At 38.8% G+C, this 15,207-nt stretch overlaps 2 protein-coding genes across 4 annotated transcripts in view; one reads left to right on the forward strand and one right to left on the reverse strand.

Moving 5' to 3' along the window:
• Positions 1 to 13,814, forward strand: part of DOK6 (docking protein 6) — a 266,549-nt gene extending 252,735 nt beyond the window's left edge. The window contains exon 8 of the mRNA XM_030011402.1: positions 3,482 to 13,814. Coding sequence (XP_029867262.1) covers positions 3,482 to 3,621 — 140 coding nt within the window. The 3' untranslated portion in view covers positions 3,622 to 13,814. The remainder of the gene's footprint in view (positions 1 to 3,481) is intronic.
• CD226 (CD226 molecule) overlaps positions 11,084 to 15,207 on the reverse strand; it is a 46,539-nt gene continuing 42,415 nt past the window's right edge. For all 3 annotated transcript variants that reach the window (XM_030011397.1, XM_030011401.1, XM_030011400.2), the window contains exon 7: positions 11,084 to 11,182. The gene's annotated coding sequence lies outside the window, so the exon portion shown is untranslated. The remainder of the gene's footprint in view (positions 11,183 to 15,207) is intronic.

Here is a 15,207-nt window from a genome sequence, read left to right on the forward strand (position 1 = left end):
CATCAATCACTGCTGTTACTAGGAAACCGTTGGGTTTTTACTCTAAAGAATTGTTATAAATAAGCACCATGCCATGAAATAAGATCCTTGTGTATACTGCCTCTGCTTCCAACATAATTAAGATCAGGAAAAATCTAATTTTGGTGTAATTTGCCAGGTTACATTAAATTATCTTGATGAATCATTCATACCTAATTGCTTTGGACTACAGCTTCATTGCATTCCATGATCCTGAGAGTAAATTTAAATAAAGGATGAAGTAGGCTGAATAATACTTCCAAGGTCCTGTCCTAGAACAGAAGAAAAAAAAAAAAGAAAAAAAAAACATTTCCTATGTAAGCCACAGGGAGAAAAAACCTCTCCTAGTTCTACTGGTGTCTTCAGGTCATGAAGTGTGTGTTAATCAAATTCATCTTATGCTGACTTCAGAAGAACTGTAAAGAAGAGTTAGTTCTGTATTCTTGAAAACAGCTGTGGTACCAAAGAGCTGCAAAATCCACAAACAGCATTCTTCTTCTTCTCTCTTAACCTTTTAAGACCCAAATATGACACAGAAAATACTATGGAAGCAGGAACCTTAGAAAGCTGTGGAACTTAAATTCTTTACTGCAAAACCTTTTCCTGTATCTTTAGTTTCAAAATCCTTACTGCTGACTCAAAGCGTAACTGTGGAGATGCTGCAATATCTAAGACTCCATCAGGCTGATCAGCTCTATGAATATTAAAATATTATTTAGTAGGAATGCAAATAAAAGAATCGATTATCATTTAGAATTTCCAGTATGGGATATACTAAATTTTTTTTAAAAGCTGAACAAAACCCAAAATTTTGGAAATTTACCACTTAGAAGTCTTAAGCCAACTTGGAACCATTGGACTATTTCATTATTTTACCACCATTATTTTTTGATTCATTTTATTTAAATATATTCATATATTTCATTGTTTTTAAAAAAATGTAAGTCAAAAGTAAACATGTTGCATAGAGCCATTCTTTCCTGAACTCATAAATTCTCTATTACCCATAGCTTTCTCATTTCATTTGGACTGATATCCTCTATTCTTTTTGTTATTATTTCCATAGACTGATGTCATACTGTTCAGCTTGAGCCTCAACCAAGTGTCTTAGATTTTTTGGCTCTATTGAGTGTATCTTTTAATCTTTTGGATCTGTCTGTCTCTCTCTCTTTGACTACATGTCCTAGCAGTCAGGGAAGAAGAGGTCACTTATCCTCATTAACCCCTTTGGTTACAGAATGGCTAAAAACAGCCCTGTTGTGAGATTTAGCAGCTACAAGTTTTCTTTTAAAAAACTTTAAGGGATGTGCTAGCAGCTGAGGCATACATCCAAGAAATGGAAGACCTGAATTTAATTTCCTTTTTAACCTTAATAGGTTCAAATTCATCTTCTATGTTCTAAGAGACTATCTTAATACCTTAGCTAGAAATTAGTTTAGTAGGGGCACTCTTCGTCACTGTATTGAAGCTGTACTATTCTACAGCAGTGAATTCAAAATTAATTATATGCGATACAGTACATGATACAAATGGGCCTGAGTTTAGGGAACTCCTTTGGTTGACAAGTGTCTACTCCTGCTCATTTGTGGGGGGACTGTTTGTGTGGTTTACATTTTTTGGATAAAATACATAAAGAGAATGGAGGAAGATGGTACCTTGACGTATTTTATTTATCTTTATTGCTAAGAAAGAGAAAAATTTTACATAGCAAATCACATGGCTGGATTAGCAGGTCCCTATGGCCCTTAAAATATGTATGATTCTAGCTTCTGGGCAAAAAGAAAACAAGACCTTAACATCCTTAGAAGGAGAAAAGCCAGATTTGGAACACAAAATTAAAACCTACAATGATGCAATTTTCTATGTTTAGGTTTGCATTAAATTAAAAAAAAACTAACAGTAATTGTGATGCAAATCCCAAATAAAACTAAAAGTGCATGAAGGCCTCACTTAATATCATGGTTAAAAGTTGATCAAAGCAATAAAGCATTTAGGACTATTCTCAAACAATGTATTATCGGTGCTTTTGCTTTGCAGCTTAGAAATCACAGCCACCATACATTTTAATTCAGTTTGGTGCAAAAGCTTCTTGAAGCAGAAAACATTTAAACCTGGCATCTCAGTCAGGTTTTGCTAGCCAATGTCAATTTAACCCAGTGAATGAATAGTAAAAATATGCATACAAAATTCATCCTGCTTGGTTGTGCTATGAAAGGGATTTTTATGACCATTAGTGTGCCACTGGGAATTCAGTCTCTAGTTTTATTGTCTCCAGTGTCACCGAGATGTACCTTTTATTCTGTTTTTCACTGAGTTGTGATTTTTTTCTCTCTTGGTCCCAGTATTGCTCTGAAAGACTCATCTTGAGGGGGAACATGATTTTTTTTTTCATGAAGCAGTTGGTAACATGTTGTAGCCAAACTTTTCCAAATACAAGTTAAGACAAAGTTTTGCCAAATCTGGTGAACATCATTCTTGGTTCCAGCACTACTGGGGCATTCTAGAAAGCTGCTAACTGTTTTGAAACGTTTGAATGAGAGCCGAGTTCTTCGGTGTTTGTGTCTATACTCTGTTACAGCTCTTCTTTAATATCTCTGAGGATGAAGGAAAAATATGATTTTGCATTCCTACATACAATACATGTATTAAAGACGTTTTTAAAAGCATTATCCAAAACCATTTTAAATCCAGGCTTCAATATACATTTCCAAACACCAGAGAATATACGTTGCATGCAGATACGCACTTTGGAAATTAACCTTTTATTACTAATTAAATCTCAATTTCAAAGGGGAATTTTGAGATAGGAAAATGATCAGGTTACAGAATCGGGTCATAGGAGTCATCTTCTGAGTTTGGTCATCGGCTTTTTAATGGCTTTTCACACATGGTTTCCCATCTCGCTGGCTGCGAGTGAACAAGCCATGGTTATATGAGATTCACAAGCCCATCTGAGAAAACATCTCGCACATCCTCTTCCCAACCAGTATTTGGCCACGTGGACCATATCCCACCTCCAGCTCATTTTGAAATGATGAGGATACTGTGTTTACCTGACAAACTGGCATCCTATCTGAAAGACAGTAAGTACACGAAGCAGCGTTTGTGTGACAAATCCCTTTGAAACTGCTGGCATTACTTCCACCACTTAAGCAGCGCTTCAGATTAAAAAGAGGAGCATCAGCTCTTTGTCAGCTCTAACTAACAAATATAACTGAGATTTATAGAGTAGCAAATATACAGATATGATAGTCTGCAATTTAAAGAAAATTCTGACGTGAATTATGTCCTTCTACCTCCGCTGGGCATCCGCCGCCCACTTGTGCCCTCAGGCAGGGGCAAAACCCTCCTCTGCAGCCCCAGAAGTCCATGTCCATGGCGAAAGCCTTCAAGTACATTAACACTAAAAGCCCGGTTACATCTTTTGTGTCCCTGTCGTGTGTCCCCCACCCTGCCCCAACAGGTCACAGCCTCGGATCGGCGAAGGTGTCCCGGGCGCAGACGTTTCCCAGCTACCCCTCGGAGCAGGGCGAGGAGCACCCGCAGTCCCTCTCGCTGGCCAGCAGCTACGCCTTCAGCTACGGCTCGGGCCTGGTGCAATGACAGCCGGGGGCGGCCGGCCGAGAGAGACAGTCGAGCCTGGAGGCTGCCGCCAGGGCCGGGGAGCCGCTGGCCCCCTCCGCACCCACCATTTGCCGTGAAAACTGATGCCAACCAGCTCCAGCCGGGTCGCCGCCACCGCGGAAACCTGGAGAGGCGGCTTCCCCGAAGCAGAGGCTAAGTCTTTATTTATTTATTTTGCCGTTCCTTTTGTTGATACGTTCAGAAAGGAAGGGGGGGGGGGGGCGGGGGGGCTGGGGGACGCGTTCGTGTTGTGAGAAAGTGGTGGAAACAAACGAAGCTGTGTTGGTGTGAAGGTTTCTGCATGACCGGAGAAGGCCCGCTCTGGGGCTCCATCGCGATGGTGCGTTCGACGTCGGGGCCTTCCTACCCGCCTCCACCAGCAGGCCGGCCCGTCTTCACCCGTAACGTTTTTATGTCCTTGCCGCAGCCCACTGATTCCCGCTGGAGTCGCTGAAATGTCGCCAACTCCGAGACACAGCGTCGGCGCTGCGGGCGTCACCTTCGGATCCAAGCGAGTTCGCTCATTACGCTAGAGGGTGGTCGGGTGCTTTTTGAGCCAGACGCCAACAGATAATGGAGTAGCAGGCTAATACGGTTTGTTGGGAATAGAGTTTGATGTGTTAAGGTAAGGTTATTGCCTGGTACGGCTCTAATCTTAAATTCCCGGGGCACAAATTCATCCCGTAATAATACACGCGCAATTCTCACAACGCCCCTGAGAGCTGTGAACGTCCATATCAGCAGCACAGTCTTGTCCTCAGAACTGCCACGAAGTCTTCTTATTTGCAAATTATTTAGGTAACCATGCCTGCAAGCCTAACTTTAAAAAGCGGGAAAACTGTTCTTCAGACAAATAAAAGCAGGCTGCATCCCTGGCTGGCAACCGCCTGTGCCACGGCTGTGCCAGATATGGTAGAGCTGAGCTCTGGTCTTGTCTTTCTGGTCAGCGTTACTTTGATTTTCTCTGTTTTCTTCTCAGATTTCTGTTTTAGATGCATATTGTATCTTGTATGATCATGTGTCAAGCATCGGTTTGCTTTGAAAAGGAGGAAGAGTACCTCTCAATGGAAATTTTCTGTCTTTGGAAGACGTCTTTAAAAAATAAACTGTAGTAGGTGTGTTTGTAATCGGTAACGAGGGAATAAGTTGGAAGGCATACCTGTAGGTGGGGAACAAGTTTTAGCTATCCTGAACATTTAGATTTTTGTAAGTGGTATTCAAATAGTTATGTACTTCTCGCGATGCCCTGGAATGTTTGGAATTGTGGGGAGAAAAATGTGCCCTCTTGCTATGATCTGAGCAGCCTTGTGTTCTGTTCCCAGTGTGAAACAATTGCCATGGTTACCAGAGGGATTCGTCTCATTAGTTGTTTCTCAGGACAGGTTGAGGAAGCATATCAAGGAGGAGATACATAGACTCTTTTCCAATGAAACAATCAGTTTTATGTACCATAATTTAACTGAAAAAGTGCTGTTGGGTTGTTTTATATATGCACATATATATATGTATTAAAAAGTACAGAAGAAACTTCTGCTTTTGATTAAACATTTACTGATACAGTATGTCCGGCTTTTCTCCAACCATTTTGCAGGCTAAGAGACCTTGCAGACTTACAGCTTTCTACACCTCAGTGAACAGCTGCTGAATAAAAAAGCTTTGTGATCCGCTTGAATGGAATACTTCTACCCCACCACAATCAGCTTTATTTATTTTTCCTCTTTTTCCCTGTCTCATTCACTACCTCTTTTCCTTCTCACAGTGCTGCCATACTCAGGAATAGAACGGCTCCCTACAGAGAGTATTTTGATGAGCTAAAATGAAAAACTGCTCTCCCACACTGTCAGGGAGCTGTACCTATGGTGCTCTCTGAGCTGTACCCATCAAGGAAGCTCCATTCACACTTTCATTTAAGAAAAAAATTTGGTTGACATTTTGTTTTGGGAAATTTCCAGTTTGCAAATGTTACATGCAAAATGTGATACAAAAGGATAGATACTCTCCTGGTGTAATTCAGTGCAACTTTGCCAAATATATGCCTTTTGAGGAATTGGCCAGTTATTTTTATTCCTATGCAACTGCGATTCTTTCACTTGCCCTAAAATTATGTATTTTCTTTAAAATTCCTTAAAATTTCCACTGTGTTCTGCAGATTTCTATGCTGTGTCCATGTAACTGTTTTCCTCTGGGACTTGAATACTAGTCATTTAATATTTACATATTCTGCATAGTCCAAAAGTGGGGAAAAGGCAAAACAGGAGAGTATCAGAACTGCTTTATAGTTCCAGTGCCCATACACATAGAAGAACCTGTCTAAATCCTAAAGCTGGTGCTTTAGCTGTGTTTAGATAAAAAGCATAAGATCTATATAGTGCGTGCTTTCCATTTCCTGGGGAACAGTTGCTGTCTGTTCACAGATGGTTTTGTCTTCCTGTGCAGTGCATGAATATTGTCTAGTTAATGAAAATGTAGATGCTATTTCCAAAGAAAACACATTAAAAAGGGGGGGGGGCGGGATTGGCCATGTATAGGAGTTTTACTAAATAATTTGCTTTCATTACATAATGCAACTACCCACTCATTTCATATGTTTATAAACATCTGTGAAGTCCCATCTCGTAGCAATAGGCAGAAAACTGAACTCCAGGACAAAGCTGGAGAACGCAACCATCAAAAAGCAAACCTGACCTATTGGAAACCTATTTCTTGTCGAGAGTAAACACAACCACACTTGAAGTTGAATGGTGCAACTTCACCATGTACTGTAACACAATCTAGGAAAACTGGGCACCCGAAGCACAAAGGTATTCAGCAGCCAGTGGATGTTGCGTTTAGTGCCACTGCAGAACAGCAGATGATATCACTGTAACATTTGTGTACTTGCATAGCTTCCAGAAATGTTCCTCAGAAAAGCTCCATGAGAAGCAGGCAGGCACTGCACCAACAGTTTGCCAGAAAATTCTGTTTTCACGGAATTGCTTTAATTCCTGGCATATGCCTGTCGATAATCTGAGTGATTCCCCACTGAGACTACTTTGTACAGCTCCTAGTGCTTCCGCCAGAAGGAAAACTCTCTTTCGGCACACGTGGTAGAGCTGCCTGCCTAGAGACTACAAGGGCCTTTAAATAGGCCCAGGGACCCCATGGGACCCTGTTCAAGTCTCGGCTTTCTTCATGTGCAAGGCACACAGATAATACGTCTACTCCTGACCCAAGAGGAGCTCTCTGTTTTCAGCTAATGAGCTGTGAAGAGTTGGAGGGCAACAAAAATGTCTTCAGTGGTAACTAGGTGCGACTGATAAAATAGAAGAAATAATACAAGGCTATAGCTTTCATTTAGGTTCTGAGGATGTGTTATGAATATATAACTGTAACCATGATTTAAATTCTTAAAAAATGACCCTTGATAACAATATATTCACCCCTACGAAAAAATAACACACAGCATTATTAAATATAGTTACTAATATATCTTAACTGTGAATCTTATAGTTTGATGCATGCTGGTACTTTTGATTTTGAAGTCACTTGGTGCAGAAAAGGAGAAATTGAAGGAGACTGGTAATAAATCATCAAATGGTACTAAGGTACTTGACTAGCCCCATTTTTTAAACAGCTACATGTTATTATTGACAGTTTAAATCAACTATGAGTATATTCCTCTGAAACAATTTTGCCTGCCTATGTAAAGGAAAAAGAAAGGATATCTTGTAACTCGGAGTTTGCTGTTTTACTGAGTAAAAGTTTATGCTTTACTTTTTGTGGTAGGCTCTGATTCCAGCTCCTCACATGTATCAAGTCCATGCAAAATTCTGCTCCTGGGGGTTTTTGTTGGGTTTTTTTTTTTCCCCTAAAGCTAGCAAGTAAAGCTTGGAAATGTATTGACAAACCAAAGAAGTTTATTAGACAGCAACAATAGCTGCACTCTTTTGTTTTGACAAAAGTCTACCATGACATTTTGGGAAAACACTTCATTTCACAACACATGAATAGAAACCCTATTGGGAAGCAGCAAACACATTTCTAATCAAGTCTTGTTCTAAGCTAGTAAGACTTTGCTGGAGGAGGAGTTGAAATTGAATATCTGATGTCAGAAGTATTGTAAAGTGGTCTCTATAGCAATAATTTAAGTACAACATGCAGCCTTCAGGCACCCATTTATTTAGGAGTTGCTAAGTGCAGGCAGTCTGTGAAGACCCTTACCTGTTCATGGCAAAGAGAAAAAAAGAGCATTAATCAGATCTCTCTACTGCATTTATCAGAAAAGGCATGAACTTCATGCTTGTTCAGCTCTCCAGTCTAATAGGCAATACTATGAGGAGCGGTGATTTTTGAGTTATTTGATCTCTAGGAACTGACAAAGACCATCAGCCTGTAGCGTATAAACCTCTACTCGGAATTAGCTCACCAGCCACATTTACTAGTTTTAATCTGGTAACCTAGAAACTGCAGGGTAGTTTTTCATGAGAAAATAGAAGTCTCTTGAATGGCTGTGCTTTTAGTATGAAATACAGAATTATTTACAACTGTTTCTTCCTAAAAAGGGAAGAAGGTGTTCCAGTTAATCTCTTTTTTAGTGTATTTTAGCTCCTTTTTATACCTGCTGCAAAGGAATAAATGTGGCTTTTATCCACATGCAGAATAGAGTGGACTGTGGAGAAAGTGTGAGAAGCTGCTGTTTGATTACAAGAACAGATCCAACAGCACTGGAAAGTTTCATTTTTCTGTACATCATCGAAATACTTGTGACTCTTTCCAAACCAACTTGTTACACAACCTGTATATATTAGAATGTTATATTTTTCACCACAGACAACTGGTCGGGGTGCCTGCCTATGTTTTGTAAGTAGAAGATAATGACTGTGCAACACCATTGTAGTGGCATAACTTTAAAATCAAAGGGTATAAGGTTGGATATATTAATTCTGCATATATAAAGTCTTGCGCTCCATAAAGCGTGCTTTGTTTGTTCTTGATGTTACAAATAAATGCTCTTCATTTTTGATTTTAGATAAAAAGGTGTGTTATATTGGAAACAAGTACAGGCATGTGGTGGAATGAAAGAAATGTCAAAGGATATTGACTAACCTGTTGTAGCAAGAAGTTTGGCTCCCTGTCCAGGCCCTTACGAGACAGTAAAAGGTGATAGGTGAAGGTGCTGTGTATTCAATTATTTAAATGGCATTATGCTTAGAAACCTAAGTATTAGAAACCACAGGTGAACCGGTTCTGTTGAAGAAAATGGAAGTGTCACTTTGCAAAGATCCTTTTCACATCTTTGCATGCATAGGCAGCTTGACAGATTTTTATGGATATGGCTAAAACAGATATGAAAGTAATGGAGGTTGAAGTATGATTAAATATAATTAAAGCATTTTAAAATGTCCATATTATTATGAATATTGCAAGTTGTAACGGAGAAAAGATTTCCTTTTTAACTAAGTGCAAGCTCAGAATCTAATAGGCTCTCTAAGATGAAGAAGTTAATCTTTTTAAATCTCACACTGGAAGTCCTGAAGAATGAATTTCATTGTGGGTTTTTTTCCTTCAGTACAGAAATCCTCATGAGGTTAACCAGATTTACCACGTTCTCTTACAGTCCTGGGATTGTCAAGTGAATGGATACATTTTACAGTAGGTTTTTTCCTGTGACAGTATTTGACATGAATGAAGTTAACCCTCATTTTCAATATAGGCTACACATTGTCTTCAATCTTTTTTTTAAATTATATGATAGCAAGACTGCAGTGGGCATAGAAAATAGCACAAAATTAAGCACCAGTCTTGGCAATTCCCTCCCAGTAACAAAAATAAAGGTTGCGGGTTGCAGTTAAACATTTATTCTCATCGCTGCTCCTATAGCTAGAAAAGAATAAATTATGTAAAATAAAGCTATCTTTGTTGATGTTAATTGTTGCATTTCCTGAGTTTCTGTAGATGCGACAGGAGATACCCAGAACTGCTTTTTGTAAGTTGTATTGATTTAAGATGGCTACAAAGAAAAACAGACAGTGCAGAAAAAAAGTTTTATGACTTCCTACCAAAGTATTACACATGCTCCTCTTTTATTTCTTTTTCCTTCTTTGAAAACCATCATTCTACAAAGAGCAAGAAGTTTTTGAAACCTAATAAAAGGGAAGTGAAAAATAGGGCAAGATATCAACAAAAATAAAAAAAAGATTCTGTAATCTTTAAAAATATTAGGAGAATTTAGCAGACATTTAAACACATAGCAATGGGTCATGCTGAGTGCAAAACAGTTTCCCAGATCATTCAACTTCTGACTATCAGGAGCTGGGAACAATATTTTGTATTTAATCCAACTCACAGCTCTAACTTGCTCTATAACAATGGACTCGGGAGTGCTGGGCTCATTTTCCCTAACCTGGCTGGAAGAACCAAGTACCAGTCCAGCTAACATGCAGTGTGCAATATAGATGCTTAAAAAAAAAACAGTATTTTGCCCAATGCATCACAATTGCTATCACACAACTTTGTGGAACTTACTGCAGCCAGCTATTGTTAAAAATATGATTTAGAATATTTCAGAGCTGATCAAATTCTGGGTAATAAAAGCAGCATCTGCATTTATGATGCATAAAAATACATACATAGGTGCTCAGCCTTTATGCTTCTAATTACAAAATGATCTGACAGAGTTCTGTGGGAAAGTTCCTCTCATACTACCATTGTTGGGTAAATTATGGAAATTTAAAAGAAAATAATAAATGTCTGGTTCAGACAGTTTTATTTCAGAGGAAAAAAAATGGTGTTAACAGAGACTAATTTTAATACATATAAATATTCCTAACATACATTTCTCTCTTCAAATACACATATAGACATCAGCACAAATAGAGAAAGGTTATGAAAAAAAAAGGAAAAAAGGAAAGACACCGTGTATTTGTTTGGCTTTATCTTGGTATGATAAGCTAAATCATGTTATAAAACTCACTGGTTAATACTACAAATTAATTATTTAGTGTAACAATCTAATTAAATAAACTTTTAAGAAAAGTATTAAATATCCTTTAGAATCACTGAGACACTTTTTTTCTAAAACTACAAAATTCTCTTTTTAAATAAGCGTAAGGTTAGAAGAAATATGTCAGCCACTGCTAGCAATTCATATTAGTTGTTTTATCTAATTATACCAGCTAACAATGTGGATAGTGTGGAAGTAATGATAAACTTATTATTCTTTTGCAACTTGCCTGAGATAACTTTGTACATTTCCTTTGGTACTTCTAGCTTGAACATTATGCCCTGTTATACGTAGGGATATATAAATGCAAGCCTATAATACGGATAGTAAGGTAAGTCTACAGCTTTATAAATCGAGGGTCAAGAAACTAGTCAGAGCAGTGGCAGAGTCCCGCGGCGTGGTGGCAGCCTGCTCTGGTAGCCTCTGAGCTCCCGCAGGTGAGGCTATCCATCTCGATGATCCTGAGGCTCTCTTATTTTAAAGGAAGTGTTGGCAAACTCATGATGTGTTTGTCCCGGGTGCTCATCCTCTTCTCATAACTCTTAATGCATTTTACTCCTAGAAAATAACAAAAAAACCAAAGAGTATGGGCAAAAGCAGAAACAAGGACACTCTTGCTGGAGGAGCGCCCTAGAGAGTCCTGCAGGCTCTTCTTAGTCCTTAAAACACGAGTTGTTTCTGTAGAGGAGCCCAGCTTCAGGGGGGAGGCTGGAAAGGCAGGGGAGGGGGGGCTGCGTGTCTGAGGCGGGCTGGGGGAGAACTGGGCCAGGGTCTTCTGTTTCCTGGCTGATTTGGCGGGTAGGATGCTGCATGAACTGACTGTTGCAGCAGAAACGGCCAGCATTTCACGTGACGGTGAAAAGCCTCGTCCAGCTTAGCGTTTTGAAGACCGCTGTGGGTCTCGAGCCTCAGGCTGGAATCTTTCACACTGGATGTCAAAGGGGCGGCAGCCGCCCGGAGCCCACGCACCCCCTGACACCACATCCCAGCGAGGCGTGGCAGTGGAGGCATGTCTTGCGCTCTAACCCAAAACAGTGCCCCGGGAATGTGAGTGTTGGAAACGTCTTCTGAGTTACCTTACTTACTTACACCTTAAATAATACAGTCTGAGAACTTGTCCCGGGGTCCACAGCCTAAAAGAGCATTTTAGCACCTATCCTGTAGACAGACAGGGCTGGTTTTGGAACTACCTGTTAGTGTCAGCCTTACAAAGCTGTTTAGGGGATTAACTGCTGTTGGGCATCTCAGCTGTAAAGGAAGTAAGTCTTTCACTTGTGCTGGGGAGTACTCACTGAGGCAGAGTTTCAGCTACCGTAAATAAATACCATTGCTTTGAACTTTCATATAGCTCAATAACATAGAAGGTTTAGAGGAGCATGATGCAGGTAAGATTTAAAAATAAATTTTTAAAAATCAAAGCCCTGGTTCCCAGATGTCTTCATGATTACAAAAAAATCACCACCACCCCTGGGGGAAAAAAAAAAAAAATAGAAATTAGTCTGATAGTGAGATCAGTCCTCTGAAATCTTTTTCTGAAGTAAAGTTTCTTATTTGAATATCTCAGGAGTAAGCTAGCATCCACCTGTCATCAAACTAACAAATGCTGGTAGCACCTATACTTTGACTATTCTGCCTGCTTTGCTGCCTTGGTCCTCTCCTCCTGTTCCCTAGTCCTGGGATAAGACCTGGATAGGAGGTAGGTGGTTAAGTTGCACAGCACAGTTAGAACAAGCTATTTCTGAGTATTCTTGAAAAATGAAGGTGCCTAACAGAAAAGGTGCCTGGGAATTTGGGACAGGTGGAGGTCAGAAAGAGGGTTAAGTGCTGGACTACCCTGCCTAATGTGGGGGTGTGGAGGAGTCCAGCTTCTTGTGTTCCTTGGTGGGTCCAGCCCTTAAAGCAGGCTGTTTCCCCACGGAAACATTGTTTTACCCCAAGGTACACAGCCAAGGGAGAGCAGAATACAAGCAGAATGAGCAGTATCATGAACGTATTATAGAGTCAAAGAAGCTCTTTAAGGTAAAGGAACATATTTGAGATGAAAAAAAGAAAATAACGGGAGATAACGTATGTTACTGTTCTAACTTTCACCTTCTTTCATAGACTGTGAGTTTTGTGTTTGCCCTGTTGCTCCAACCTCTAGTGACTGCCTGTCCTACATTCAGAAGTCCCAGCAAAGACTGATCACAAATAACTTTCTTTCTGATTTCTTTTTGAAGAGAGATGTGAGTTTACACCCTTTAAAGACTTAGTAGTACTATTAATCATGGAATTTTCCTTTGAGCATGGGACTTAAACATCTACCTTTTTCACCTTTTTTCAAAAAGATGAATTTTATTATTATGGAAAAGAAATCTGGTTTTACTTTTCTTAAAATCTCAGAGATTCGTTTCCCAGTTACATGGAAGGTAGTTACCCAGTGATTCAAGACTTAGTTTTTTAATGATAATGTGCTTTATTGTGTTTATTTCCTTTCAGCAAAGTTTCTAAGGTCTTAAAGCAACAAAAAAAGACACAAATATCTTACAGTTTAGATAGTATGCTGAGCTGGTTGCTATCCATATTTGTGTCATGTTACTTCCTTGATATTTTTTTCCTCCCTCTTAACTATTTGCACAAGCGGTACAGAATGAAATAGCACAGTAATTGTTCAACATAAAATTTCCAAATTACAGTTGAAGTTTTCTCAAAAGGAACTAAAAGTTTCTGAAAGAAAAAGGCAAACCTATGGAAAATATTGAAAATAAACAGCAATAAACAATAGTTTGTACTATTTTACACTGGAAAGTCTTATTTACATAATCTAAGTGCTGTCACAGCAAACAGGCTCCTACTGGGTCCCATCCTGCCAGACTTATAAAATATTTGAAGAGTTTTAATATTACATTTCAAACTACACTTTTGGAAGTTAATCTTGTGTGTAGCTTACTAGTTTCTAAGCCAATGAGAATATTGATAAGTTTGGGGTTGTTTTCTTTTTGGTTTTCATTTGTATAAGTCTCACGTTCAGCTGCTGTTCACTGATATTACCATGGTACAAAAATGAAGCTGTTGTTTTGGGTTTGCTTTTTGAAAAAAATAATATATTGTTCTTATTATGCTATGTGTGATGTGATTTTCCCTGTGGACTATGCTGGTAGAAGTAATATGTCTATGGAATTTGAATTAAAACAGATTACATACCTGCAAAGATGTGCACTACAGATTATTTTTTTTTTCTTCCTCAGATGTCAAAAATAAGCAATTCTTTTGAAAAGACAAGCTAAAATTACCAAGGGAGGCAAGAAATAAGGGCATTACCAGAAACAATCAAAATGATCTGGTATTCCAGGTACTTAACCTCTCTCCCCTTTTTACCCTCAGTAAAGTAGGGATGTATTTTAACTGTCTCTATATGCAGTGAAACAATACCAACTTCTAAGCTTACAGATATTTCTGTATCAGGGTTCCAACTGAGAACTTTAGTGTCATCAAATTCATTACATTATCATTTTGGCATTTTAATATAAATGGTATCATCAAAGAAATGACCCAATGCTACAGGGTTTTATTTGTAATGCTGTGCACAACTTAGAATTATCTGCCATGACATTTGATAACTCAGGAAATAAACCAACTTATTAATAGTACAGTTCTGTGTATCCTCATCAACTTCACACACAAGCATCCATATATCTGAAAACCTTCAGTAAGTGAAAGAAAAAAAAAATACAGCCCTTGCAATATGTATGTGTCCTTGTTCAGGAGTACACAAAACCAAAATGACATGTTTTCTAATGGTATATGACATTGTAAACAATGTAAGTCTTCAGTGATAAGTTGAAGGACACTTTGATTTAGGATTTTAGATTTTTAGCTGAAGTGTAGGATAACCACACAACGCTATTAGTGCTCAAATAGTTCAGAGAAGTCTTGTGACCACATTATTCTCAGAAGAACCTAGACTCCTATTTTCCTATGCACGTGAAGAAAGCTTTCCATTGGAGAAAGCTACACAAAATGTGCTTTTTACTGTCAGGCTGTTGATGCTCCTTCCTAGCCAGCCAAGTGGAACCGGTAACTGATCTGTGGGCAGACTCATGATGCCTTCCCCCCCCAACCCCTTTCCAAACAATGAAACCCCATATCCAGCAACACTTCTAATGCTTCAAGAGAAAAGGGGAATCAAGCATAGGTGGGCCAGGCACACAGTTTGTAGTATGCAGACATATATGATTATCAGCTATCATGGTAACACCTTCATCTACTGGGATTTTGTCCTTGGTAATACAGGACATTTGTAAAAGGCCAAAAGATGCATAAATCCTAATTCTCAGGTCTGCCTTCTAGTTCTGTTTGTTTAAGGATTTTTTTTTTTTTTTTGTCTGTTTGTTCAATTTCTGTGTGGTTTCTTCTGTAGGTTTCAGCAGAATATATACATATGCACACATACAACTACATATGTATGTGTATTGTTTTGTAAATGTTCTCAATCACGCTTTTTTCTGCTTTGCATCATTTATTCATGTATCTTCCATGTTCTCATTTATTTTTTGCGCAACTAAACCTTATAATAAATTATTATTAAATATAATCTGACAGTG

The sequence above is a fragment of the Aquila chrysaetos genome, chromosome 4, assembly GCF_900496995.4.
Source record: "Aquila chrysaetos chrysaetos chromosome 4, bAquChr1.4, whole genome shotgun sequence".
In the NCBI taxonomy this organism is placed as follows: domain Eukaryota; kingdom Metazoa; phylum Chordata; class Aves; order Accipitriformes; family Accipitridae; genus Aquila; species Aquila chrysaetos.